The sequence below is a fragment of the Mus caroli genome, unplaced genomic scaffold, assembly GCF_978045245.1.
Source record: "Mus caroli unplaced genomic scaffold, Mus_caroli_1 scaffold_1, whole genome shotgun sequence".
Classification (NCBI taxonomy): Eukaryota; Metazoa; Chordata; class Mammalia; order Rodentia; family Muridae; genus Mus; species Mus caroli.
Genome location: NW_028227256.1, coordinates 129,932,430 through 129,959,723, shown reverse-complemented (window position 1 = coordinate 129,959,723; position 27,294 = coordinate 129,932,430). Strand labels below are relative to the sequence as shown.

At 53.7% G+C, this 27,294-nt stretch overlaps 2 protein-coding genes across 7 annotated transcripts in view; one reads left to right on the top strand and one right to left on the bottom strand.

Moving 5' to 3' along the window:
• Sox13 (SRY-box transcription factor 13) overlaps positions 1 to 7,490 on the top strand; it is a 43,169-nt gene extending 35,679 nt beyond the window's left edge. For 3 of the 4 annotated variants that reach the window (XM_021161800.3, XM_029480257.2, XM_085841164.1), the window contains exons 5-14: positions 162 to 334; positions 698 to 766; positions 1,166 to 1,280; positions 2,628 to 2,710; positions 2,861 to 3,023; positions 3,495 to 3,604; positions 3,699 to 3,795; positions 4,180 to 4,323; positions 5,123 to 5,339; positions 5,862 to 7,490. In XM_021161800.3, the coding sequence (XP_021017459.1) occupies positions 162 to 334; positions 698 to 766; positions 1,166 to 1,280; positions 2,628 to 2,710; positions 2,861 to 3,023; positions 3,495 to 3,604; positions 3,699 to 3,795; positions 4,180 to 4,323; positions 5,123 to 5,339; positions 5,862 to 6,135 (1,445 nt within the window). In that variant the 3' untranslated portion in view covers positions 6,136 to 7,490. The remainder of the gene's footprint in view (positions 1 to 161; positions 335 to 697; positions 767 to 1,165; positions 1,281 to 2,627; positions 2,711 to 2,860; positions 3,024 to 3,494; positions 3,605 to 3,698; positions 3,796 to 4,179; positions 4,324 to 5,122; positions 5,340 to 5,861) is intronic. The other variant, XM_021161809.3, reaches the window with a different exon arrangement.
• Positions 7,491 to 9,605: 2,115 nt separating this feature from the next.
• Etnk2 (ethanolamine kinase 2) lies at positions 9,606 to 26,586 on the bottom strand. 3 transcript variants are annotated; one of them, XM_021167169.2, is made up of 8 exons: positions 26,142 to 26,586; positions 24,314 to 24,573; positions 21,305 to 21,427; positions 16,931 to 17,073; positions 15,401 to 15,484; positions 12,937 to 13,082; positions 11,450 to 11,523; positions 9,606 to 10,612 (listed from the first exon to the last, which is right to left on the bottom strand). In XM_021167169.2, the coding sequence occupies exons 1-8, from the start codon at positions 26,394 to 26,396 to the stop codon at positions 10,540 to 10,542; spliced, it is 1,158 nt and encodes a 385-aa protein (XP_021022828.1). In that variant the 5' UTR covers positions 26,397 to 26,586; the 3' UTR covers positions 9,606 to 10,539. The 3 variants fall into 3 exon arrangements, with proteins under 3 accessions (XP_021022828.1, XP_021022912.1, XP_021023000.1); XM_021167253.3 differs by lacking the exons at positions 24,314 to 24,573; positions 26,142 to 26,586 and adding an exon at positions 22,780 to 22,804; XM_021167341.3 differs by lacking the exons at positions 24,314 to 24,573; positions 26,142 to 26,586 and adding an exon at positions 22,081 to 22,241.
• Between the last annotated feature and the right edge of the window lie 708 nt (positions 26,587 to 27,294).

Below are 27,294 nucleotides of genomic sequence, written 5' to 3'. Positions count from 1 at the left end.
TAAGTAAAATAAATCTTTTTTTAAAAAATCCCCTAAAGCAAAGAGAGGTTGAAGACTGGACTGGCAGGGCCCTGAGACAGAGCACTTGTCAGATGGGTGGGTGGGCAGATAGACAGGTGAGCTAACAAGAACTCCCACAGCAGCATTTCTCTGTGGAACAGGGACCCAAGAGAGCCTGGCTGAGAAGGAACTCCAGCTTCTGGTCATGATCCATCAGCTCTCTGCCCTTCGGGACCAGCTCCTTACAGCCCACTCTGAGCAGAAGAACATGGCTGCCATGCTGTTCGAGAAGCAACAGCAACAGATGGAACTGGCCAGGCAGCAGCAGGAGCAGGTGTGCCTGGGTTGGGGCTTCAGAATCCTCCATGGGGAAGGGTGACTTCTGATGAGAAGACCAGGTTCTGAGAACTGGCGCCCTCTCGGCTTTGTCCCCTGGCACTAGGCTCTGTCCCCTGGTGCTCTGCTCTGTCTCCTGGCACTCGCCTATGTCCCCTGGAGCTCAGCTCTGTCCCTGGAGCTCAGCTCTGTCCCCTGGCGCTCTGCTCTGTCCCCTGGCACTCTACTCTGTCCCCTGGCATTCTGCTCTGTCCCCTTGCTCTCTACTTGGCCTCCTGGGGGAAGTTGAGTAAGCTGGGACAGGCGCCCGAGGAGGGCCTGGGCCGTCCGTGATCCCCTTGTCAACTCCATGCCTCCCCAGATCGCCAAGCAGCAGCAGCAGCTGATTCAACAGCAGCACAAGATCAACCTCCTGCAACAGCAGATCCAGGTGCTGATGGGAGGGGCGCAGGCCGAGGGTGGCACACAGGCCGAGGGTGGCACACAGGCCGAGGGTGGCACTGGCTCGGGGAGCCATCGGGAAAGGGGTGTGGAGCAATCCCTCCTCCATGCACTGAGCCTGATAAAGAGACCATACTTTTGCTCCAGTTCCCTCCGATTCTATTGTCCTGTTTTTAGCGGGTGACCCAGGATGTCTTCCCCTGGTCCCCATTGAGACGTAAGGACAAGGAGATGGGTTCACAGATGTGATATGGTAGACAGAACCTTTGGAAAATTGTTCCCACTCTGTGCCCTGTGTGTACTCACCCCACCCCAGGTCGTGGGCTGACCCCCCAGCTGGGCAGCTCTTTGGTGCCCAGGGACTTACAGTGGGTTTCTTTGCCTTCAGCAGGTTAACATGCCTTATGTCATGATCCCAGCCTTCCCCCCAAGTCACCAGCCTTTGCCTGTCACTCCTGACTCCCAGCTGGCTTTACCCATTCAGCCCATTCCCTGCAAGCCAGGTGAGTGGGGCAGGGAAGGGCCGCCACAGAGGCAGCTTCTTTGAGTTGAGGGAAGGAGGCCGGGGCCATGCTTCATGCATTAGTTTACACTGTGACCTTTCTGGGGCCACAGTTTGGGGTCTGCCCAGTGGAAGAACAAGTCCTTTCTGAACTTAGGCAGGAGAATGAAAAGGAAGAGTGTGCCGCCAAGCTCTCAGGAGACTCAGAAGAGAGGAAAAGTTGGGAAGGCTCTCTGAGGAGATGGCTCTTGATGGTTGGGGTCCTGGAGAAGGGTGATAGGATCCGTGAGGGAGAAACTGGAACTGAGGTGCGAGGCTCAGCGGAAAGGGCTTGCCAAGGCGAGTGAGAGGTGTGAGAGCAACAGGGATCCGGGAGGCTGTGGAGGATTGGAAGTGAGTGCGTTGGAACACTTGAGCAGGGAGTGTGTTCTCTCTGGTGGCGGGGGATGGGAATGAAGGTGACAGATGGAAGGATCGCAGTGAGTTCTGGTGACAGTGCCCACAGACAGAGTTGGGACAGGGTGGCGCACATGCTGCCTGTAAATGGCACACAGGATAATTAGCAGTGAAGACAACTCGTAATGTACCCTCCCTGTCCCACAAGCCCGAGACAGTACAGGCTCCCAGCCACAGAGCCAAGCTGGCTTGCCAGCCTGAGCTCATCTTCCTCACAATATCCTCCATCTTACTACCCCAACTCCACCCTGGCTGAAACTCAGTGCCCTAGCGCACCTCCTCTGAGCCCTTATCACTACCTGCTGTGCTGCTAGTGATTGGTGCCCAGGCTTATCTCTGCTGCATTCCTCCGTGATTCTAAGCCTAGTGAGGTAAAGTAGATAGGAGGGAGAGAACTGTCTAGGCCAAGGGATGGGTTATGGAGTCTAGACCTGGGTTCAAATCCTGCTGCTGCCACCATTTAATTTGTTGGTGGACAGCCCGCTGACTTTACAAGGTCTGTTTCCTTACCTGTTAGGATGTGACTAATACACCTGTAAGATGAGGCTGTTGCTTTGAGTAACCCTTACGTACCATACGCTTTATCAGAGAGGGGAAGCACACGCAGTAGCTTTGCCCCCTACACACAGCAGGGACAAGACCCGAGGGTGCCGTCCCTTGCGTGTGCATGGGAAGCTCTTTAGAGTGGGTTGGAAAGGGCAGGCAAGGCCATCAGCCTGCAGGGGCCATATGGGAAGAGGGATAGATGGTTCCCTGCACTACCTTAGCCTGACGACAACAGAAAGGTTGGACCAGCTCTACACTCTGCCCTGTGGTCCTGGGGCCTGTCACTTGGTGCCTGCTATTCTGGGCTCACCTGGGACTTTGTCCCTTGCTGCTTTTCTTTCCCCAGTGGAGTACCCACTGCAGCTGCTGCACAGCCCGCCTGCCCCTGTGGTGAAGAGGTCGGGGGTGGCCGCCCACCACCCCCTGCAGGTACTCCCTTGCCTACTGCTGCCTGGGAGCCCCTCCCCTGCGGAGCCCCTGCCCCTCTTTGCTCTTGGCTCACTCGCCTTGAGTCCTGTCTGTCTTGTGATGGGGTGGTCCTCCTTGGGTTTCTCATTATCTGTCTTTCTGGGTCGGCAGGAGCCCCCACAACCACTGAACCTCACAGCCAAGCCCAAGGTACCCGAGCTGCCCAACACCTCCAGCTCTCCCAGCCTGAAGATGAACAGTTGTGGGCCTCGCCCCGCCAGCCACGGGGCTCCCACAAGGGACCTGCAGTCCAGCCCCCCCAGCCTGCCTCTGGGTAAGTCTTTTCATCTGCTGTCACCTTAGATGACAGTTAGTGGGCTCACCTTAGCCGGTTGAGCCAGACGCCACCTTGGGCACCGTCCTTCCCTTTCTCAGTTCTAGTTTGGGGTTTTAAACAGTTCTAAGGTACTCCCATCACCGAGCTCCACCCCAGCCTCTGCTTTCTTAAAGCTGGGGATGAGACTTGCTCTGAGGACACCTCTTTCCATGGTGCCTTTGTTCTCCAGGATCAGATTAGACATCATGGGGTCAGACCACTGAGCTGCGCATCTGAGAGTTGCCTCATTCCCAGACCCTTGGCACCCTGCAGCAGGCAGTCCTGTAGGGAGGTGTGGGGATGGGCAGGGAGTGTACTGCCACAAGGAGACCCTTAGGTGTGACATGGCAGGAAGCATAAATATGTGGGCTGCTCTTGGGACAAAGCCCTCAGGTCCCCTGCCCTTCACTTTGTTCCCTCTCCAAACAGGCTTCCTCGGTGAAGGGGACGCCGTCACCAAAGCCATCCAGGATGCCCGGCAGCTGCTGCACAGCCACAGTGGGGCCTTGGAAAACTCCCCCAATACCCCATTCCGGAAGGTATGGGCCAATCTTCCTCTGCCCAGAGGACAGGAAGATGAAGACAGGATGACACAGGAAGTACTCATGCCCACATTGTCTCTGTCACCTGCAGGACCTCATCAGCCTGGACTCCTCCCCGGCCAAGGAGCGGCTGGAGGAGAGCTGTGTGCATCCCCTGGAGGAAGCCATGCTGAGCTGTGACATGGATGGTGAGGGCTCTGACGCTGGGTGCCACTTAACTCCACTAGGGCTGTGTCCGTCCCTGATTCCTTCCTCCCTCCTTTCTTGGGTCCTTCCTTGCATGTGTCTCCATTGTTCCCTGGTGTCTCTATCCGTGGGTTTGTCTTCTGGTATCTTGTAACGACTCTGTGGAGCCCTGCAGTCCTGGATCGCTGCTGTGCCTGCCCTCTGGCCGTGGTGGGCCTCTGCTTACCGCTGGCCTTCGCTTTCCTCCTCATCCTCTACTTCCTGCCTTGCTAGGCCTGAGCTGACTTCTTTATGAGCCTCATCAGTGCCTCCTGGTGGCCATGCAAGGGATATCTCTGCCAGCCCCAAAGCTGTTGCCTGCCTGACTCTACCTACCCATCCTCCAGGCTCCCGCCATTTTTCCGAGTCTCGGAACAGCAGCCACATCAAGAGACCCATGAATGCCTTCATGGTGTGGGCCAAGGATGAGCGGAGGAAAATTCTCCAGGCCTTCCCAGACATGCATAACTCCAGCATCAGCAAGATCCTTGGTAAGGGCCAGGGCATGGGTCCTCTGCAGCTCAGGATGTTGCGTCCAGGGGACCTAGCTCAGTAGGACTAGGTCTGTTTAGAGTTTGCATGCCTTATTGAATCCTGGTAGAATCTTACCGGGTGTAGCAGTTGAGATGTTCTTGGCAGCTGGATCCAGGACCTTGTACCAGTGCAGGGCTCTTTTGGTTGTCCCTCCCCTTGGGATTTTGTGTATTCTTTACCACCTCCAAACACCCAGTGCCTCTTACGGCCTGTGCTTTGGCAGAAAATAGAGACTAGCATTTTGGACCATTGGTATAGAGACTTTGTGTCAGAAGCTGAGGAGTGGGCAGGGCCGACAAGTCTGAATAAGGGTGGTGTTTTCATGGCTGAGTCCCCTCCAGTAACTGCACGGGTTTCTTGTCTGGAACACCAGGGTTCTGTTTTCGGCTTTCCCATGTCCACCCTGGCCCATGCTGGGCCGGTGCTCTACCACTGAGCTACACCCCAGATTCACATCGGATATTTGATGGCTTGGAGTGGCTGCTCTTTCTTGGAGTGGGGCAGAGACCTCTCAGGGGTGCCGAGTTGTTTGACATGAGAATGGTACAGACTACCCGTCATTGCCAGCCTCATCTCTTCCTGGTCCAGCATCCAGGGAGCATCCACACTTGGCCAGGCCCTTGATGAGTGCTTATGCCTTATCACTTTTGATCCCAATTGAAGACCAGGGTCCAATCAGGACTTCTAGCTAGGGCCTGGAACCTGGTCGGGTACCACGAGAATCTGGCCCTTAGTTTCTGCCTGGTATTGGATCAGGTTCTCGCTGGAAGTCCATGACCAACCAGGAGAAACAGCCGTACTACGAGGAGCAGGCCCGTCTGAGCCGGCAGCACCTGGAGAAATACCCCGACTATAAGTACAAGCCAAGGCCTAAGCGTACCTGTGTCGTGGAGGGCCGGCGGCTGCGCGTGGGCGAGTACAAGGCCTTGATGAGGACACGGCGCCAGGGTGCTCGCCAAAGCTACACCATCCCGTGAGCAGGCCCTCCCTGGTGGCCAGAGGCAGCTTGTGGCTGCTGTGAGAGACTGGGGTTGTGTGTGTGTCTGGTCTTTGTGTGAGGCAGGCAGAGCAGCCAGCAAGGATCTGGGAGCAGATTTGTGTGTCATCTGCCTGTGTGTGATCCCTGATGGATAATGTCTGTGTGTGAGACTGGTGACTGGGGGTTGGGTATAAGACCTAGACTGGGGTACCTGCTGCCTGACAAACGCAGGGCAAATTGAGAACGCCACAGGTATTCATCCCGTAGGAAGGCTCCTTATTTGACCATGACAGGCACTAGGGTAGAGTTCTGTCTAAAACAAAATAATATTCACGTGCCACCGTCCAACATACCCTCGACTCTGAGCTTTCCAGCTATAGCTGACAGTGAATTTGGCCATCAGGAAGCACACGCAGGGGCCAGCGTATGCTGGTTTACCCAGCCTGCAGGGAGGGCTGGAAGGGCTGGGAGGGCTCGTGGGTACATCTGTAACTGCGACTTTTCTCTGCCTCTCAGCCCGCAGGCTGGCCAGGCACAGGTGAGCTCAGATATCCTGTTCCCTCGGGCAGCGGGCATGCCCCTGGCACGTCCACTGGTGGAGCACTATGACCCCCAGGGCCTGGACCCCAACATGCCTGTCATCATCAATACCTGCAGTCTCCGGGAGGAAGGGGAGGGCACAGATGACAGGCACTCGGTGGCCGATGGAGAGATGTACCGGTACAGCGAGGACGAGGACTCAGAGGGTGACGAGAAGAGTGATGAGGAGCTGGTGGTACTCACAGACTGACCCCCAGCTCGCTGGGCCCGGCCTGGCCCGCCACCGCCGGGGGAAAGACCTGGCTCCCACCTGGACAGGCACGGCCAGCCTTCCTGAACTATCTTGGTACTTGGACTTGGGTGTGCCCAGGTGATGATGGGTGAAACTGCACTTGTAGATACATTCCCAAGGTGGGGGTCCTCCTCTTCATCACACCTCTGGGCCCATCTGAGGAGCCAATGGCCTGGCTGGGTGGGAGTCATGTGGCCGTGGTGGACCAAGCTTGCTGAGGGTTTTAGCCCTTGGGGACAATGGCCAGGGACCACTGGATGTACTTCCTCCTGTTTGCCCACCCACTCAAGGGGATGGCAGGGACACACCTGCCCCCCTGAGGTCACATGCTTTGTTTCCATTTCTTCTTGGCCCAGACCAGCCATTGTGGGACAACACACCTGCCCTACAAGCTCCCAGGTCACCCCTCTGTCACCTGGGTTACTTTGAACTCTGTGCAGTCTGGCTGTGCTGTCTTTGTCTTCCAAGTCCACGTGCCTCTGGCTACTGTGTGTCTGTGCGCGGCTCACACATGTTCATCATGCCACTCTTGGCAGAAGGCATTTGCTGAGTGTCACTGTGAGCCAGGCACGCCCATGAGCTCTGTGATATGTGTCTTGATGCTTCTCTGGGGGCTGCTTCTGTGTTCCTTTGTCCCCAAATTGCTACCTCTTTGTCAGTCTGGTGTCTCAGGTTCTGTGTATTTTCTCCCATGTACACTTCTCCTTCTTCCTCCTCCGTCTGTCCCTGCTCCCACTACACCCGCTGAATCCTCTGGGTGTTTGTAGGGCCCAGCCTGCCCCTGGGACTGGCAGTTTCCTGACCCCCATGACCCCTTCCCTCCCTTCAGACTCTGCCAGTCAGTTCCCACGGAGCCATTTTTAGCTCCCAGGACCGTGAGAGCCAGCCCAGGCCTCCAAGGGGGCTCTGCCCTGATTCCCAACATGTGTGCCGGAGTCATGAGTATCTTTTTCTCAGTGACAGCCCTGCAGAGGGGACCCCATGGCAGCTGGTCTCCATCCCTTCTTCATGAGCTTAGGGTGGCTTCTTTCCTCCCCCATCCTTTCCTCCTAATAAGCTTCCTGGTTGTGTCCCAAGGAAATCATTAGCACCTAGTCAAAGATCTGGAGCTGCCCTGGGGCAGGGAAAGACCCCAAACTCCACAAGGCCAGGTGCTTCCCTCCCCACAGCTGTTGACCCTATTTCTCTCCAGACTGTTTCTTTTTATGACTGTAAACATAGATAGTGCTTTATTTTGTTACTAAGAAGATAATGATGAATAACTTAACCAGCATATTTGTTTTCTGATGGGTGTAATAAAGAACCGACCATTTCAGGATGTGTCCTTTCTCTGCTGGGAGGCTGGCCTGGCCGCATGCTCCAGTTCTGGCGCCAGCCAGTCGCTGCTGCCCCCTGGTGGCAGCATGTGGGAGCATCAGGCAAAGTGTCTGAAAGTAATGGCTTTGACTGGACGGGAGACCTAGGACAGGCCTGTGACAGACACTGCTGAGGGAGGCACTGCAGCAGCCTGGAGGGACAGTGGCTCAGATCCCCCCCTTCACTGAAAGGAACAAGTCTTAAAACTCCCTCATGAATCTTACCGTCTGGGAGAGGGAGCCACTGGGATCCATTGAAAGCTGTGGGCTCGTCCCGCAAGAGGGTTCACACACAGACACTCAGGAGGGCTCCCTGCCATACTTATCTAGTGATGGTCTTCAAAACTCCTCCTCTGGAGGAAAGGACAGAATTCCTCAAAATTAATGGGGTTCTGTAAAGCCAGGTCTTGGTTACATTCATACCATCAGCATGGTGTGGAGGAAGACAGAGCTGAACAGCAGCTCTTGTAAAAGAAATGGTCCAGGTTAGCAAAGGCTCTGTCCTCCATGAGGCGCAGGGGCGGGGTGGGGGGTGGGGTGGTGTGTGTGTGTGCATAGTGTATGTTCCTCACAGGGCTTGGGTTCCGAGTCCAAACCCCTTCTTTAGGAAAAGCTGCATCACCCGGAAGGGCTGAGAATCTGCCTTTGAGGATGAGGGGTCCTAATAGGTATGAGGGGTCGTCAGAGGAGGCCAGGGTCATCCAGCCCACCACATGGGGCAAGAGGGAGAAGACTGTTTCTAGGTGGCGAAAAGATGCTCTGGGTATTGTGAGATTGAACCTGAGCTGATAGTCTCAACGTTCACTATTTTCGCTATAGACACACACACACACACACAACCTTACCTTCAGCAAAGATGTTGGGAAGTAGAGGAAACTTAACTATGGGGCAAACTTGGCATTGCAGAGGATTTCTTTTTTTTTTTTTTTTTTTGGTTTTTCGAGACAGGGTTTCTCTGTGTAGCTCTGGCTGTCCTAGAACTCACTTTGTAGACCAGGCTGGCCTCGAATTCAGAAATCCACCTGCCTCTGCCTCCCAAGTGCTGGGATTAAAGGCGTGCGCCACCACGCCCGGCACAGAGGATTTCTTAATTTTACATGTGGGTGAAGTTGGATAAAGAAGGATTAAGAGCACACACTGCAGGCTGGAGATGGCTCAGCAGCTACAGAGCACTGACTGCTCTTCTGAAGGACCTGAGTTCAAATCCCAGCAACCACATGGTGGCTTACAACCATCTGTAATGAGATCTCATGCTCTCTTCTGGAGTCTGAAGACAGCTACAGTGTACTTACATATAACAAATAAATATTAAAAGAAAAGAAAGACCACACACTACCAAGAACCCAGGGCCAGTTGATGAGGGAGTATCTTGACTCCTGACTCTGTCCTTCAGAGCTCTGGCTGGTTTTTTTTCTTGCTGTCCTTACACCTTGGTCTCCTATCCAGGGTTGAGGCAGGGGCCAACAAGAGACCTGCCCAGGGTTCTGGAATCTTCTTTGGCCTCTGCCTATTAATTGGCCACTAGAGGGAGCTGCTTGGCTCAAAGCCCTAATTTCACTCCAAAACTCTGATCTCAGGCAAAATTAGACCCCATCATCTCGGGACTCCTCTCAGTTCCTCTTTGGACCTCTGGCTGGTCTTATGCATGGGGGAGGAGGGGCACTGAGCCCCACTACCAAGGGTATTCGGGTACCTTTGTCCACAGGCCTCATCTAGCTGCTGTGCCGTCACCACCCCAAATCCTCTGGCCAACTAGAACCTTATGAGAGAGAACCCGTGAGAAGCAGGGCAGGGCAGATGGGGAGAGGCAGGGACAGCATGTTCTGGTCACTATCAGGACAGCTAGCCACAAGCTCACCATTTGTATGCCTGGGCACGTCTTTTCCCCCAGGTCCTCCATTAGTATCCGTGACCTTGAAGGCCCCAACGAGGGTGGCCCAGAGGTGTACAGTCTGCTGTGCTTTAAGCAGGGTGAACTCCAAAGGCACGGCAGAAGGGAGGCCGAGTCTGGCCCAGCACCTCCACACGCATCCATACCAATCAGATCCCAAGCCACTGTCCTTCCAGACCGAATTCCAGAAACAAACGTTTTAATGCAGAAAACCATGATAATCTACAAATGAATCACAGTAGGGGCCTATACCAGACTCCCTTAGGACCTGTAAGGACTGGGAGGTGGGTACCGAGCTGGCAACACCTTCAGTATCTGGCCATGTCCAGGTAACTGTGCTGGCCTCCAGGTGCCTAGGCCCTGCCCCCTTGCTTTCCGCCATTCAGTCCCCCATGGGAAGATCTCGGTTAAGTTCAGAATAAAAGGAAGAGAAGTGGAAGAGGATGCTGGCTCTGGTGCCTGCCCTCTGGTACCCAAGGTCATGCTTGCTCCAGGTCTACCATCCTCTTCTCTGCAGGGACCTAGCAGGAGCACGGCAGCAGCACAAGGAGGGGACCAGGAGAAGGGGTGGCTAGATGGCATCCGGCTTGGAGAAGCTGGCAGCCTCACGAGAGGCAGCTGCTGGAGGCGCTGTGGAACGAGCACAGCTGGGACCTCTCCCCAGATGACAAGCCAGAGTTGGCTTCCTGCTGGCTTGGAGCTCAGCACTTCTCACCCGAGGCATACATGGCTCAGTTGGAGGCGAGAGGGGGGGGCACCAGAGGTAGAAATGAACCCTCCCCTCCCCTACTAGGAAGGGTCAAGGACAAACTGAGGCAGCCCAAGCTCTAGCAGGGCCTGGGCTGGCAACTGTGCTCTCACAGAGGGGCAGTCAGGCCTCCCCCCCCCCACTATCTGCAGGCACTTCCTCTCCAAGCCTGGCAGGATGAAGGGGTTCCCCTCCCCCCAACGCTGGGACTCAGCCCCTCCAAACAGGAAAATGAGGTCTTCATTGGCATCCACTGGGAGCCTTCTCTGTGGGTGCCTGCCTTGCCCCAGGGTGTCCAACTCCAAGGCAGAAAGGCACCCTGGGGAGCAGATCTGGCAGCAAGAGGACATGGAGAAACAGTAGGCTGGTCACTTTGGCATCTCCAAGGCCAACACCTGAGGTTTCACCTTAAAGTACTGGTTGAATCGGATCACCGCATACCTGCCAGGGACAGGCAAGAAAGTGGGTGAGCAGGGTGCCTGACAGCCTACTGAGGACTACTCCAAACTCAACCAGGTCTAGCCAAATCAACTCCTTTTTTTTTTTTTTTTTTTTTTTTTAAATTTGTAGACAAGGTTTCTCTGTGTAGTCCTGGCTGTCTTTGAACTCACTGCAGACCAGGTTGGCCTTGAACTCAGAGCTGGGCAGCTTTCTATCCTTCACACTGGTTCTCACAGTTTGGCTAGGATGGCACCAGTAGTGTGGGCCCTGATGCTGGGCAGGACAGTACAGAGCAGTGGTTCTCAACCTTCCTAATGCTGTGACACTTTAATACAGTTCCTCATGTTGTGGTGACCCCAAACCATAAATTTTTTTTTTTCCTTTTTATCGAGACAGTTTCTCTGTGTAGCCCTGGCTGTCCTGGAACTCACTCTGTAGACCAGGCTGGCCTCAAACTCAGAAATCCGCCTGCCTCTGCCTCCCAAGTGCTGGGATTAAAGACGTGTGCCACCACTGCCCGGCAAATTATTTTCATTGCTACTTCACAACTAACTGCAATTTTGCTGTTGTTATGAATCACAATGTAAATATTTTTGGAGACAGGTTTGCCAAAGGGGTCATAGCCCACAGGCTGAGAACTGCTGGAAGAGGTTTAGTGGTGGATAGGAACACCTTCACTAGGTTTGGTGGGGCTCCTGGGCAGCCCTTGCTGGGGATGGATCAGCTGCACACTGGAAGGACACTGACGGTCTGTTCTGACTAGCTTTGGTCATGTGGTGGTCAAGGCTCTCCCCTCTCACCGCCCACCACACATCTTCCCACGCTCCCCATACGCACCTGAGGAAGTCAAAGCTGATGGTGGAATACTGGTTCTGTATGAGCGCCCAGAGTGCCCAGAAGAAATGAGAGGCCTGTAAACAGGCCAGAGAGGGTCAGCCCTACAAGGCCACGCCTGTCATAACCCTCAGCGAGAGGGACACAGCCACTGTGGGGATCTTGCAGAGCTAAACACCGGCTGGTGTGGGAAGACGTGGAGGCTGGACCACTGGACAGCACTTGGGGGGGCTTACTGCCTACTTGTAAACGGCAAGCAGAGCCAGTTCTACCCAGATCCAGGTAAGCAAAAGGTGGAGTCCTCCAGCCTGCCTACCTCCACCCCAGGCTCAAAGAGTGAGAAAGCTATGATTCCCAGTTATCTCTCAAAGCTACAACACTATCCCCCTCCCAGGCACGGGGGCGTACCCTTAGGGCTTCTCCCATTCCACCCCAAGCTTTGTCCACACAGTTGCTACAAAGGGTTCCCTCTACTTCCCTTCCCATGGCTTAGAAGGGGCATAGGTGAGCCAGGTAGAAATGGGGCAATTTTCGTATAAAAGTTGAGATTTGTTCTTAGGGTGCAACAAGGGAGGAAGAGGGTTTGGGCTAGTGTGAACCAGGACAGCCAATCGATCACAGAAATGGTGGATTTTTCTAAGCACTGATGAACTGTGAAACCTGGAGTGGCTGGCTTGTCTCACTGCATGTTGCTATTTCCCTAGACACACACGGGTGGGCACCTGGCAGGAACCATTTTCCTTGGAGAAGTGGCATTACCATTTGAATGCAGTGCTGGTGGGAGGAGCCTGGAGGCAAGGCTGGTGAGTTATGAGCTAGGTAGTGGTTAAAAGAAGGGTCCTATTGCAGCCTAAAATGCTAAGGTTAGCTAGCAGAGAGAACTGTCCATCCAAACAGATTTGCCGAATGAGAAAGCCAAGGTCTTTCTTGGAATTACTCTAGAGAGGTGAGTGCCCAGGCTAGCTGGCAGGGGCAGCAGGAGCATTGAGGGGATACCTGCGATGGCTGTTTTCTGACCTTTTCTATGTAGAGTACAGTCCTCAACTGGGGTGCCTCAACATTTTATGTCAACTTAACACAAGCTAGAGTCATTTAGGAAGAGGGAACCTAAATTGAGAAAATACCTCCACCAGATTGGCCTGTAGGCCAGTCTGTAAGACGTTTTCAAGAGTGATTTGGGAGGGCCCAGTCCACTGTGGGCAGTGCTACTCCCTAGGCTGGAGGCCCTGGATGGCATGAGAGAGCAGACTGAACAAGCCACGGGGAGCAAGCCAGTCAACAGCACTCCTCCTAGCCTTTACATCAGTTCCTGCTGCCAGGTTCCCACCTTGACTTCCCTGAATGACAGACTTCAAGCTGTAAGGCAAAATAAACCCTTTCCCACCCAAGTTGCTTTGGTCATGGTGTATCATCACTGCAGTAGATGCTCTAACTAAGAACAACTGACCCTGGGCTCTGGGTGGGAGGCTATGTCGGGTCCCAGCACTCACCAGAGCGAATTTGTTGACTTGTGCATAAAGCCGCTCCACCTCCCTGGGGGATGCAGCTGTCCCCTTCTGCGCCTCAAGATAATAACGCAGCCACTGCACCTGGGTCTCCCGAGCTGGATACCGGCTGTAATCAACCTCATTCACACCTAAGGAGCAGGGGAGACAGAAGTTGCTAGAAAAGCTCCCCTCACGTTTGCGCCCAGGAGTCTCCTCTGTTGAGCTGTGGGCTGGCCTGAGGAGGAGCTGTGTGAGGATAACCTAACGGGTGGAGGGGTCTCCTCTTCCCAGCTGGGTACCATTTACCTATAGCTGAGGAATGAGGCAGGCTGAAGGGTCAAGGGCCAGGTCCTGCCCTGTATGGGGTGGGATCCCAAGGCAGTGCCACCATATGTCATGTCTGCCTTTCTATAAAGTGAAGCTTCACAGGAAGTCTTAGGACTGAGCTACCACTGTTAAATGCCTGCCACTGCTTTTACTGGCATTTCCCAGGGAAGTGTCCCACCTCCATTGCTCCCCACAACTGACAGCCTTGTTTGCATCCTTCCCTGACCTAAGTGTCCTCAAGTTGCTTCCCAAGCATGTGCTCTGCACAGGGGAGGCCAGGAAGAGGAATGAGGTAGTTTAAGGCGGGAGCAGAGCCGGGCCACCGTCTCCCTCCGGGGTCTCTCCGTTCTCTTCTACACCTCTTCCCACTTGTTCCTTAGACACAGTTTCTGAGTTCCAAGTCTGTGGGTGGTACATCCCCTTGCACATGAGAAGGCCCAGCACACACAGCCAGTTGGAGGCGGGGCTGGATTGGACCTGTATCTTCCTATTGCCCAGAGTGTGTTTGCCAGCTCCTAAAGGTTACAGTCCGCCCACTTTGGATAAGCTCCAGCTGAACTTTGCTCTGTGCACCGGATCAGGACTCATGCCTCTGCAGAGGCCTCTTGGCAGCTGAGCACGGCCAGGCATATGCCCTTCCCCTTAGCTCATCACAGCTCAGCTGAGGCCCATACCCCTCCCTCTGAGTGCCCCAGAGAGCTGGGCATGTGCCTGGTCCCTGAAGGTTCTAAAAGAGATATGATCCATCAATCAACCTGGGGTGGGTTGGGGTGGTTAGGGGAGTGGCCAAAGGATGGCTTCACAGTTGAGGGTGGCACCTCAGCTTTCCTAAGCCCTAGGCCAGCATGTCACCCTGACAAGCCCACATGCCAGCCTGCAGATGGCCCTCCAACTGTGTCCAAGGCCATTGAGGAGTTGACTCCATGGTCCTATCAAACTGTTTTTGAACAAGTCCTCAAGCTGGAAAACATTGCCCTGGTGCCCTTCCGTGGATCGATCTTAGACTGCCGTCTCTTTATGGTACGGTTATGAAGTCTGGCGGAGAGGGCAGAGACTTTTTTTCTCTCTCTCTGAGATAGGGTCTCTCTCTATAGTCCTGGCTGTTCGGGAACTTACTATTTAGACCAGGTTGGCTTCAAGTTCACAAAAGATCTGTCCGCCTCTTTCTGCCTCCAGAGTGCCAGGATTGAAGGCATGCATCACCACACCCAGCCTTGTGTGTGTTAGCGAAATGGTGTGACATAGGTATGACACCACCCCCACTTAGAGCCACAGAGGCAGTGACCTCGACCCCACCACTAGTAACAACCAAACCGGGATTGAAACTTAGGAAATCAAGTTGCAGAAACGCTTCTAGCTAGCTCTGCCTAGGTCATTCGCTTCAGGACGCCATGAAAACAACTACTTACAGATGATTTGGTCACATATCTACATTCCAGGCCTTCATGGGCGATTGAACAAGTTGTGCTTAGCATGACAGAGTGCTAGCCAAGTTTGTGAGGCTCTGCCTGTCTTGAGAAAGGGGTCTTCCTTCCTTCCTTTTTTCTTTCTTTCCTTTTTCTTTCCTCTTCCTCTTCCTCTTCCCCTTCCCCTTCCCCCTTCTCTTCTCTTCTCTTCTCTTCTCTTCTCTTCTCTTCTCTTCTCTTCTCTTCTCTTCTCTTCTCTTCTCTTCCTTCCTACCCTTTTTTTTTTTTTTTACTGGATATTGAATTCAGTTTCCTGTACATCCCAGGCAAGTGCTCTACCACTGAAATATATTCATAACTATCTGTAATTTTAAGATAGTGGTCTCACTAAGTAGACAGGCCTTAAGCTAGGGCCCTCCTGCCTCCTTCCAAATAGCTGAGAGTACAGGTCAGTGCTCCTGAGCCCAGTTTGGAAGGGGGTCTTTCTTATCCTGACACATCAGGCTGAGCAGCTCCTGGGAACCCCACAGTGAATGCATTTTCTTCATTTGTACAAAACTGCCCCACAGGCTGGCAGAGGTCAACTCTGGGCAGGGAGTTCCCTTCTGTGAAGTCCGTTGCTCTTTAAAAGCAGGCTGTGCCCAACTCTCAAGTCTAGAACCGTGTGTGGTCCTCCCCACAGAGCTGGCACCCCGTCATAAGGAGGGCACTGAGGTCAGAGCAATCCCCCCTACCTGCAAACTCATTGAAATGGTTGCCAATGTCAAACGCCTGGTAGTTGTACCCTGCATATTCATAGTCAATGAAGCACACGAGGTCTGTGGGGAAGAGGAGAAATGATGAGAACTGGTCCCAGATCTGGAAACGGGGCATGATCAGTCTTCCAGACCTCCACAAGACACCCTCTGACCCTCCCTGATATCTATGGCATCCGTTCAGGCTGCTCCCATCTGCCCACCTGTCCTCCCCATAGCTCCAGCCCTCTCCAGCTCAACTGGGTCCTCAGGTTCCCCATCTAATGGCACCTGTCCACAGCATAGCTAAGAATCAGAAGCAAAACAAGTATCTCTGGCCACCATGTCTGTGGGTCCTACATCCATGAATTCATCTAACTAGAGACTTGGAAATCTTCAAAATTGAATCCGAGGGACCGAGACCCACGCTCCGAGCTTAAGAGCATGGGCTCGGGGCTGGTGAGATGGCTCAGTGGGTAAGAGCACCCGACTGCTCTTCCAAAGGTCTGGAGTTCAAATCCCAGCAACCACATGGTGGCTCACAACCATCTCTAATGAGATATGACTCCCTTTTCTAGAGTGTCTGAAGACAGCTACAGTGTACTTACATATAATTAAAAAAAAAAAAAAAAGAGCATGGGCTCTCTTGCAGAGGATCTGAAGTTTGATCCCTAGCACCCACACAGTGGCTTACAGCCAATCATAACCTCAGGGCCATGGGACCCATCACCCTCATCTGTCATCTGTGTGTCAATGTGGCACACAGGCATACATGCAGGCAAAATAGTCCTACACATAAAATTCTACATTAAAAATCCATGTGCACTAAACATGTACAGACTTTTGCCCTTTGCTATTCCTAAGACAACATCCTCAACAAAACTATTTAGTTCATATTTCTACTGTGTTGGGTACGGAAGGTAACCAGAAGGTACCAGAGGATGCTCTATGGAAGTCACATGTGAATACTATTTATTTTCACTTGCTTTCAGGGGCAAGGGGGACAAGGTTCTGGGTCTCAGGCATGGGAGTCAAGGACTCTCCCTGTCTAGTTCCACTCTGCAAATTTTTTTGGAGACTTGGGCACACATGCATGTTGGCATACTTAGATGTCCCCAACCAATCTGCCTCATCTAATGAGGGACACCTTTATTTCCAGGGGGCTGCATTCTCAGCAACAGTGAAAGGCGGGTGATCTCCCTCTCTCTTCTCTTTCTCACTCCCCACGCCTGCTCAAGCCTCAGAGCAGCCATGATATTCTCAAAAGGCCATAAAATCACCAGGACTCATGGCTTGGGTGTCCTGATGCTAAAGAGCTTCCTAGCTAAGATTTTATGTTTTCTCTTAGAATGTGTTTTTCTAAGTGGGACTTTTCTGTTCCTTTCCTCTTCTTTCTCACAAACTAAGATCAACATAAGGCATACCCGTGTCCTCCATGAAAAACGAAAGTCAAAACCCTTCTCTCCTAGAAATCGGCAGACCAACCAACTGCTTGTGCCCTCTGCATCTGAGGGGCGTGAAGGGCTGTACCTTTGTCACTGTCATAGATGATATTCTTGCAGAGTAGATCATTGTGACAGAACACCACAGGGGAATCCAACTGGGACAGGTGTTCCTTCAACCAGGCCAGCTCCTGTTCCAACACCTCCACTTTGGGGACATCTGCAGAAAGGCTGGACAGTGGGGGAAAAGGTTGCACGTTGCAGAGTGCTCAAAAAGGCAAGCCTTAAACTAGCCAGACCATTCCTTTATGATCGATGGAGACCTCAGACAAAAGGCCAGTCCAGCAAAGCCCCCGCTTTTGTCACACGTAAGTGTGCCCTGTCCTTCTGGTTCCCATGGTTACATTGAGGAGCAGATTAAAACCTGGTCATAAAAGTAGCTGGCAGAAGATGAAAGTTACTGACTAAATGGCACCCCTGCTATGTTGTGAAAGGGGAAGGGTGAGGAAGGGGGACTCAGGAAAAGATAGGAGAGGTGACAACAAATGTCAAGAGGCCATAGAGGCTCCAGAGGGAGCGAGAGTGGGGCCCATGGGAATAATGGTGAGAAGGGGAACAGAAGTGGCCAAGGGTGCTGGAAACCCCGCAAGAGAGGTTGTGCCTCCGTAAGACGAGACTCATCAATAACAGAATCCCCGGATGGACTGGAGAAATGGCAGAGACACGTGCCCTGGTGTGGCCCCTTAGACACAGCAGCCGACGACGTCATAGATTTGTGTCTAAGCAGTCATCTCACAGACCTGAAAGAAGGTGAGCTATACACTGTGCACTGTCAGAGAAGCAAAAGCACCCATTCCCCTCCCCCAACACACCCGGTGTGAGAGCCTTGTTCCATCACTCCCAGCAACTAAATCCTATCAGCTTGGGTTATGAGTGCTTCCTGTCCCCGGCTCCTGCTAGACCAGATTAAAGGCTGAGCAAAAATGCACGAGGCTACATCCATCCACCCCCATGTCACACCAAAGTAGTGTTGTCTGCCAAGCACCCCGGGGAATGATTTGTCATAGGTCAATGCAGACGCTGGGCGAGGGCACACTGTACTCAGGGGCTCTGAGCTTTGGCCTTTCGGACACACAGGTCTGTGTACACTGAAAAAGCCAAACAGCACAGTCTTTCCAAAGTCAGAGCTATCCATGGGAGAGGGGTGCTGGGCCTGGGATAGCAGGGGAAGACAATAATGAGATGGGCCCTAATTCATCTCTCCACTGGACAGAACTGAGATGTCCCCGTGTCCCCTGTAGAAGAGGGAAGCCAAAGCCAGAGGGGTCTTAGGTCTTTTACTTGGCATCACTGGGAAACGAAGGCTCCAGAAGGAAGAGAAGCACCATGCAGATGCTCCGTAGCTTGGGCACAATCGGACCCAACACCGCAGCCCACCTGGGTTCCCAGCCTCCCATGGGTCCTCACCACAGGGTTGTGTACCTTGATCTGTTCCTTCGGTCTCTGAGAAGGCAGACACAGACAGAGGGAAGGCCAAGCTCCACCCTCAGCCGTAGCCCTCCCTGAACAGCTACTTTAAGACTTCTTTCTTACTCTGGGGCTATCTCAAGACAAGGGCTGAGGAGACTTCCTTTGGTTTGCCCAGGTCTCAGTCTGAAAATCAGTCTGTGACATTTGGATGCCCGCTCCCAATCTCTGCCCTCAGTCTGACCCTACCCTGGCCACACCAAGGCCACTGTGATATTTGTTGTGAGAACAATCCAAGCCTTTCTCCAGGGGCCCCTTTGACTGCATGGTGTCCCTCCCAGAACACATGGACCTCTGCCAGCTTTGCTGTCTAAATAGCACCAAGTTCCCTCACCTCTGATGGCAGCGGGGTAGCCATCACGGCCACCCAGAAACAGAGGAAGGGATGAGGGGCTGGGGTCCCTGGAAGGCCTGGGCCTCCTGCCTGAGGAGGGACTGCTGCTTGCTTGGCCATCTCCAGCCAGTTCCCACTGGAGAGGCAAAAGTTTGTTCTCCTCTAAGGGACCAATTCTCTACTGCTTCAGTCTCCTAGCTCTCTGTCTTTGCCCTCCCATCGGCCCATCCATCAGTATCCCCCCCCCCGTTGTGTCCCTAAGGTAGTTACCAGCCCCCAATGCCCACCCAGGGCCAAATGACCACTATTGCCACCAATCATTTTCTGCACTCTCTGACATTGTCTTCTATTCCCATCCATCCATCAAGCTGTTCCAAGTGATGTTGCCCATATGTGTTCCATGTTTCGAGGGGACCACCTACATGCAGTCCTGGGTCCAATAAGAGCCTTCCCTAACCTGGACTGGCCAAGCACATTCAGCAAGCACTCTATGGAGGATCTTGCTCTCCTAGCTTGGGTCTCCTGGTCCTAGAACCTGCCCTGCAGCTTATCTCCCTACCTCAAACGCACAGCCAGTTCCTTCACCAGAGATATCCTTATGCCCAAAAGATCCCTTCCTAAACCATAGCTCTGACTCAGATACCTTCATAGTCGTGGTAATAGCATGGGGCACTCACTTGTAATCCTAGCATTTGGGAGACCAGGGCGGTAGGATTGTGAGTTTAAGACAGGTTAGCCTGGGCTACCTGAGTTTGAGGCCAGTGTGGGCTACATGCAATAGACTCTGTCTCTAACAAACAAAAACCCAACACACCTTCCTGGTTTCCTGAGGCTTGTCCCCTTCTGCCCTGGCTCCTTAGCCTGCTACCCAAGCTGCCTTCCCTCAAGCTCCGGATTCCCCCTCGAGCAGCCTCCTGATCGTCTGTTCCAGCCATACCCACCTACTTGGCAGCCTCGGGGAGGTCTGTCTTCTGAACCAGAGCAGCCCCTCTCATCTTGCCCTGCTGCCTCTGCCAAGGTGACTTTTGCTGCCCCTTCCTATCCCTGCTTATGTATGACACACCCTGCTGTCTTTTGTGCCTAGTACAGACATGTTCTGTTTACACAGCCGGTTTCTAAACTCCTCACGGGCAGGGCCTGTATCACAATCGCCTTCAGTTTTCTACCATTTTAATCCCAGTTAATCAATGTTTGTGAAATGAAGGACTGAGTAAGGCAGGGCCTGACGAATGAATGAATGAATGAATGAATGAATGAATGAGGAAGTTGGTCAGCTCTTCATGAAGGGCCTCTCTCTTCCTGATAAGATTAGTCACCAAAGCATCACAGGACAGCAGTCAAGGGAACCTGTAATGTCCAAGCATGTCTGAGTGCCAGCCCCACACCTAGTGACTAGCAAGTCCTGTCTCCATCTGTCAAATAATGGCACTGGCTGGAGGGACATACTACACTCTAGTTTTCAGAGACACAGAAGTCCTTGTCCCAGGATGTGAACATGGTCAGACAGAGGACAGGCTAGTGCCATGCAGGGCACTGAGAGAACAATCACTGGGTGTATAGAGTCATGGGTGTGTGCAAGAGATGCACAATGGGGTCAGAGTTCGTGACGGCCGTCTCAGAGGAGGGAATGAGAGTCCTTTCTCTCAGACCTCCTTCTTACCACTCCACTCCTTTGACACTTCAGCAGAAGTGGCATTCAAATTAACAGTATATTTCAAAAACTGCCAGGAGAGGACTTTGAGTGTCCAGCACAAAGAAGTGACAATCACTTGAAGGCACGTGTCATCCTGATCTTATCATTGTATGCATAATTATCCGTCAATCAAGGACATTCATTCAAATACATTTTAAAAGGTGATGCTTACTAGATATGATAACACACATCTTTAATCCCAGCTCTTAGGAGACAGAGGCAGGCAGATCTCTGTTAGTTCAATGCTAGCTTGGTCTACATAGCAAGTTCCAGGCCAGAGGGGCCTATACTGTCTCAAAAAGTGGGAATTAAGGGGAGGAGTTGGGAGACCCTGTTTTGCTTGGATGGGAGGGAAACCTCTGTCCCTAGAAGGAGCATTTCAAGAATCAGTGGATGTGGGGGACATGGTTTCCAAAGCTACACAGGCACAAGAGGAGTCCAGGCACTCAGGAGACCTTGACATCCCCAAGGGCTTGGTGTTTTCTCCTTAGGATCCCACTGAGCTCAGGACCTCAGGTTCCCAGAGGCTCCACCCTCCCATGGTTCCCAAGACAGAAGTCCTGATGTGTGAGCCTAAAGCCTACACTGACAGCCTGACAGGGGAGCAAAGCTTTCTCAAGCAATACTAGTCTAAGAAAAAAAAGGGGAGTTGTCCTAATCCCTGCCTGACACAGGCAGAAAAGTCAAAGAGAAATAGATGCTAGTATGCAAACCTGCAGATCCCTGTTGCTGGGATGCAGCCAATGGCCTCCCTCTGCAGGGCCTGTGGCTCAGGAGAGAAGCTGCTCGGGAGAAACTCCTCCTCACAGGCAACTGCATCCCTGGGCCTCCTCTAAGAGTGGGCGGGAGCCAAGCGTAGGGGGCGGGCAGAGGCAGTGGCAGCCTTGAGCCCTCTCAGATCTCTATACCTGGGACTGATCTCATCCTTGACCAGCGTGAAATAACGATGCATCTTATGCCAGAGCGTGGGCTTAGGCAGGCTGCCATTGGCGTGGATGGTGTGAATCTTAGCCATTTCTAAGGCGATCAACCTACGACAGAAAAGGGAGGAACAGAGAGTCAGTACAGGGCTTGTCCTCTGGCTCCGCCCCTCCTGACCAGAAAAGGTCTGGAAGGTTCTTCTGGGCACTAGCCAGAAGGCCACAGGTGAGGTCATTACAGGTCCCAGGAGCCCTTGGTCTCCCAAAGCCTGTTTCAGCAGAAGGCAGAAAAATGCAGTAAGACCTTTAGCCATTGCTGCTTTTGTAGTCCCAGAGCTCGGCCAGAGAAAATCAGAGGACCATTTGCCCCAGGCCAGTAGCTTGGCTCTTCTCAGCCTTCCTATAGCAGCTACCTCTCCCTCCCAGAACACAGGGGTAACCAGGCATAAGGGCAGGAGCCTTCCTCCTCCTCCCAGGAGAGGTGGCAGTGGGTCCCATTCTATGAAGAGCTCTGTGGGTGTTGATGCTAGGGAAAGAGGAAATATCATTATCAGTCTGGCCACGATGGGGAGGCTAGCCCAGGGCAGCCCTTCTGACATCACCGGGAGGTGATAATGGTGGACAGGCACCAAGGACGCAAAACAAACCAGCCTTCTATTTTCCAGTTCTCCCACAGACATTATCCAAGGTCCTGGAGGAGGAGTGGGTAGCAGGGAGGAGCGAGCAGAGATGAGCAGAGGCCTGGCTACTGAGGAGGGAAGGACCTTGATAAGAACCGAGCGCCAAGGCCAGTGTGGAGGTCGGCATGGAGGGAGGGTGGGGTCCCAGCTGGTCTCTGCCGGCCCTCCCTTCTGCAGTCCAGCCCTAACTGCCTGCCAACCCTCCAGCTTCCAAGCTTCTGAGCTTCCCTTGCCTCTGCCTGTTGCTGGAATAATAATCCCTGGGAAGAACAACAAAGGCGCTGCTTGTTTGAAACCTTGTTACAGAGCTGTCCAGAGGACACCTCCCCCCTTGCCAGGCCTGGGAAGGGACTAGCCTACAAATAGCAGGACGGTGGCAAGTTCAGGCTCCTCCCCAAGCCTCCCACTTCCTGGAGGGTGGAGGACTGACCCCTGGCTGAGTAGGTGCACGGGAGGTCAGAGGTCTTGGAGAAGGTGAGAGCCCACTAAAGGTCTGTGAAAAGCAGACACAGACCTGAGGCCCCGCCCTAGTCTTCCTTCTGCGAATGGAGCAGTTCCTTGAATGTCAATAGAGCTTGTGGTGTGAAGAGCGGACGGAAGTCACTTCAGTAGTCAGCATTTTTAAGCTGCAGAGCCTCAGCACACCAGTCTGGGGTGGGCTCAAGGGATAGGGAGGGTGGGGGTGGGGGTGGGCGTTCCTTCAGATACCCTGTCACCATGACAGGATGGGAAAAGCTCCATCCTGGGAAAGCCACCAAGGAAAGGCCTACCTCCCACACTCACCCCAATTTCTGGCTCTCCCCCAGACACCAACTTCTTATTACAGCACCTAAATCCCCCTTCAATTTTCCTGACAGTAGTAATTGTTTCCAGAAAAAGAGTGAGTGATGGCCTGAGGTTCAGAGAGGCGGAGAGAGACTTAGGAGTGGTGAGGACCTGCCAATATTTGAGCTTATTTACGCAAGACTAAGGGAGGAGCCATGGGGTGGGGGTGGGGCAGCAGGGCAGGGTCCCCCATACTCTGCTTTGACCTCACTTCTCCAGGTTGGTATGCTCAGTTTGAACTCCAGTGACCCCTGCATAGGTGGGCACGCCCTTCACACCCTCTACCGGACACACAGCTGTAACACAGAACTCAAATACACTGTCCTGGGGCCCCAGCAGTCTTTGAGGCAGCACTGAAGGCTGGAGGGCCAGCCACGTATGCAAAGAGAGTCAAATGGACTTTCGTGGGTTGACTGGTGGGCAGCACAGAAGAGGCTAAGCCTACCCATAGGTGGGCATTACTGCCCTCAGTATGCCAGAAAAGTTTCCTTCCTTGTGAGTTGGGCACAGCATATGCCAAGCAAAGCCCCTAGACAGACCCTGCACTGCTGTCTCCAGCATCGGGAGTAAACCTCGGGCCTCACGATGATAGTCTGATGGCCTTTATCCACATCGTTCATGACTCTGAGGGGTTGGGGGGAGAAGAGGATATTGCTTGACCCCTGCCCAACCTCAGTCAGAGCATTGAGAGTGGTAGGTATGCTCTCTGCTCTAGAGTCGTATCCACAGGGCTTGAAGGTTAAACACAGTTCCTAGGTGCTACATATCCAGGGCTTTACTGGGACTAGGCCGTAGTCCTTGTGGGCCTTCTGCATGAAGGCTTCAGCAGTGCTTCAGACCTGGATGTTCATTGTCAGGGAACCCAAAGGGCCCTCAGCTATGGGGGAGGAGAGGCTAGTCCAGCCTGCTAAAGTTGAGTTCGTTCATCCTGCGTAGGCTCGTTGGTCTTCACACTTTTCTGTCTTTGCAAAAGATGGGAGGGAAGCTGGTCAAGGTGGCATACACCTTTAATCCCAGCATTTGGGAGGCAGAAGCAAGTGGGTCTCTTAGAGTTTAAAGCCAACCTGGTCTACATATCAAATTCCAGGACAGCCATTGCTACATTGGAAGGCTCTGACTCCAATAAACATAAAACAAATAAAAAAGAAAGACAGGCAGGCTAGAGAGCCTGTGTACCTTCAGAATTTGCCTCGGACTGTCATTCCTGGGGCTTCTGAACATTTCCACGGCAGACAGATGGACAGAGGTTTGAGAAATGGGGTGGGGTGGGGTGCGGTAACAATCTGGTCTCTGCTGTGTTCCCCTGGAACTCAACCCCCTAGTGGATACCCCTGTAAGCCTATAGGATGGTGTAGCCTCTGAGTAGTATATATTAACAAATATTTTCAATGCAATGGCGGGCCTTATGACTCTTTCTTCATTGTTCACAGCCAAGACCATCAAAACCACAGCCTCTGAGAAAATGATGTATAATGCCCTGTTCCCTCCTCACCTGAAGAGCTGGGGCTCTCGGATGTGTTCTGGTCCCAGGGCCACACCCTGCACATACTCGTAGCACAGCCCGTTCTGAAAGGTACAGTAGAGTTTGGGGGCGCAGCCGTGTGCTCGCAGCAGTTGGAAGTTTCTGACCTCATTTTCCCGGTCCACCAGCAACTCCGTGCGCTCCCCATACACCCGGACCAACACGCAGTCCCGCATGTCCTCCTCCACATAGCAGGCCAATAGCTTGTTGGTGATGCCGTCTTTGAAGCGCTAGCATGGGGAGAGGACAGCCATGGGTGGGAGGGTGCGGCATGGTCCTCTGCTCTCTTCCCAGAGCTTCAGTCAAAACAGAATGCGTTCACTGGAATGCTGAACACAACCCCACACCAGCTAGTACTAAACTGTGCCTTGGAATAAAGGGACACTCATGGTGGTGGGTGGGAAGGAGGGGCCACACTGAGTCCAGGCACACTCACTCAGCCTAGCTGCGCCTCCAGGCCATGCTATCTAGCACAGTGGCCACGTCTGCACTAGGCAGTGGAGAGAGGCCCTCCCCTCCTTTCTCCATCCTGGCCCTGAAAGAACCCCACTGCAGATGAGAATGTAGCCAGGGAGGGCTGGATGTTGCCCAGACAGACACCCTGACCAGCTGCCTCTCATTAAGGCAGGCAAGGGCTCTCAGAGCTGTATCTCCTGCTCTATCCAGTGGCAGAGAGACAAGGAGGGTACTGAAGTTGGCACTCTTCCCAGGGCTTTGGTAGCCAGAGGTCCTTGAATCTCTGAATTCCACACCAGGAGGAACAGGAGACAACATGAGTGGGAGCCCAGACTCTCTGGGCAGGGTGATAAGGAGGGAGGAACCCTGAACTAAAGGTTTATGGGCGCCACGGGGCAGAGCTGGATGGGACTTCAGGGGCTACCTGAACCCACCCTTTCTAGGTGAGAAGACAGGCCTAGTGGGGGTCCAGATTAGCATCTGCTATGCAGTGCTGAGTTTAATCTCAAATCGGCTTGATGCCTTTACCGTCTGTTCCTGATCAGGTCTTCTGAAAATGTTACCACATTCAGCCCAGATTCTCCTAAGAGCTGCCTGTTCCATACTCAGAAGGCCTATGACACGGGCCGAACCCTCCGCAGCAGGCTGCCAGGGGTGTAGGGCTGGGTAGGTTTTTAAGAGAATGCAGGACAGCTAGGGAGGGAGTAAGCAGTGGGCAGTTCTGCCCACAGGTGTGTGTGGGGGGACAAAGTATTCAGCTGAGGTGGGAAGAAAATGGGGTGGGGGTCAAAAGGGGCGTTGCTCAGAGCTAGCCTCAGGCCACGTGAAGAAGGTCTCAGGGCTTAGCTGGAATTCTGAATTGCACAGGACTGGCTCCTGGGGCCATAAGGAATGCTCAGATCCCCGAGGCTTGGATCTCACGTTAGGGCGAAGGAACAGCATGGGTGTAGGGGGAGGTTTCCTTAAAAGTTCGTGCTTCTCTGGTTGTCAGAGTGGCTGGGTAGCACTTCTGAGCAACTAGGGGACAAGCACGCAGCGACAGGGGGTGGGGCTGCACGCGCAGCACGCTGACAGTGGGCAGGTGGACCTCCGGCGGCATGCTTTGGGAACCTCAGGAGCAGGCGAATGGGGAGGGTCCAGGGAAGCGTGAGCCCAGCTTTGCATAGGGATCAAAGAGAAATGGAGAGCTACACACATATTCAAACCACGGTCCAAAACCTCTCCTGCGCAACAGCCGCAAAACCCTGGAACCCGCACTTGGAGGATGCACTGACGGGCGTCCACGCAGCCCCTCTGCAGCCCGGGCAGCGCCCCATCCCCGGCCTCACGCCCTCTCGGCTACCTTGGTCCGAACTTGTTCGGGCTTCCAGTGCGGCCGCAGCTCCCGAATGAGGCGCAGGGCACCAGAGAGGATGTCGTCCTGGTCCACCGTGACGCCGAAGCACGGGACGGCGGCCCTCGGGGGCCCTGGAGGCTCCCAGCAGCCGGCGCTGGCCACCGCCTTCTCCTCCATGCTCCATGAGCACTGCGGGCAAGGCTCCTGCCTCCGCAGGTAAAAGGGCGAGCACGGCACTGGAGCTGAAGGGGGCACAGCCATTCCCAGCAGCCCCACCCCCTCGGAGCCGCCGCGCCCGCGTTAGCCCCTACGGGGGGGCCCTGAGAGAGAGTGGGAGTGGTCGAGGAGGGGCCAGGGGAAGTCCATGACTCATGAGCGAGCTGCCTGTTCCGATCTCCAGCGATGCAACCGAGCAACACAGCTGGCCGGGGATCGCCAAGGTCCGCCGCGACAGTGACATCATGGGTCGCAGTAACGCCCCTTGCCTGCCCCGCCCCCGCCTCCGGGCGAGTGCAGCCCGCCATCTCCCGCTGTTGGCTCTAAGGCTACCTGGAGCTCTGGGTGGGGAATGCCCCGCCTTAATGACGCAAAGGGCGGAGCCTCCCCAGGCCCCGCCCCAGATCCCTGCTCCAGTATCTTAGTACTGGTTGACCAGTTTCCCATTGGAGCCCACAGCTAAAGAGCTCTTTTCCCGGTAGTCTAGGCTAAAGGGCTGGGGCTAAGGCGGGAAGAGCTTGTCTTTGTCCCAACCTCATCCTGGAACGTGGAGATTGGATGCTCCTATAGTGTGAGCTTTGGCTTGCCATTAAATCTCTTGGGAAAGGTTGGGTTGCATTTCTAAGGCCTTCTAGGCATCATTCAGCACCCCCCCCACACACACACACACCTTCGATGGAGAGCAGCATGGTGATGGTTCAGGGTAAGTGTCCCATAGGCAGACTGGACTCTGAACGTTCCAGGGTACTTTTATGAGTGCACAAGCACACTGTAAGCCAGGACTTTGAGCAAGACTGAGTTTGGCTCACTAAATAATCCTTAAGTCTTCCTCCCTGTCCTGCAAGGCTGACTGGGCATAGATAGTGGTCGCACAGGTGCCCAGATCTCAGTGTTTTGTTGAGCAAAGAGGTGATCAAAGGCCATAGTACAACCTAGGGATCTA

Coding starts and splice junctions, on each gene's coding strand:
- Etnk2 (XM_021167169.2), bottom strand. CDS start 26,396: ATGGCTGTGCCCCCTTCAGCTCCAGTGCCGTGCTCGCCCTTTTACCTG. Junction 17,074..21,304: donor AAGGATGAGATCAGTCCCAG/GTATAGAGATCT, acceptor CCCACTGTCCAG/CCTTTCTGCAGATGTCCCCA. Junction 10,613..11,449: donor ATCAGCTTTGACTTCCTCAG/GTGCGTATGGGG, acceptor TGTCCCTGGCAG/GTATGCGGTGATCCGATTCA.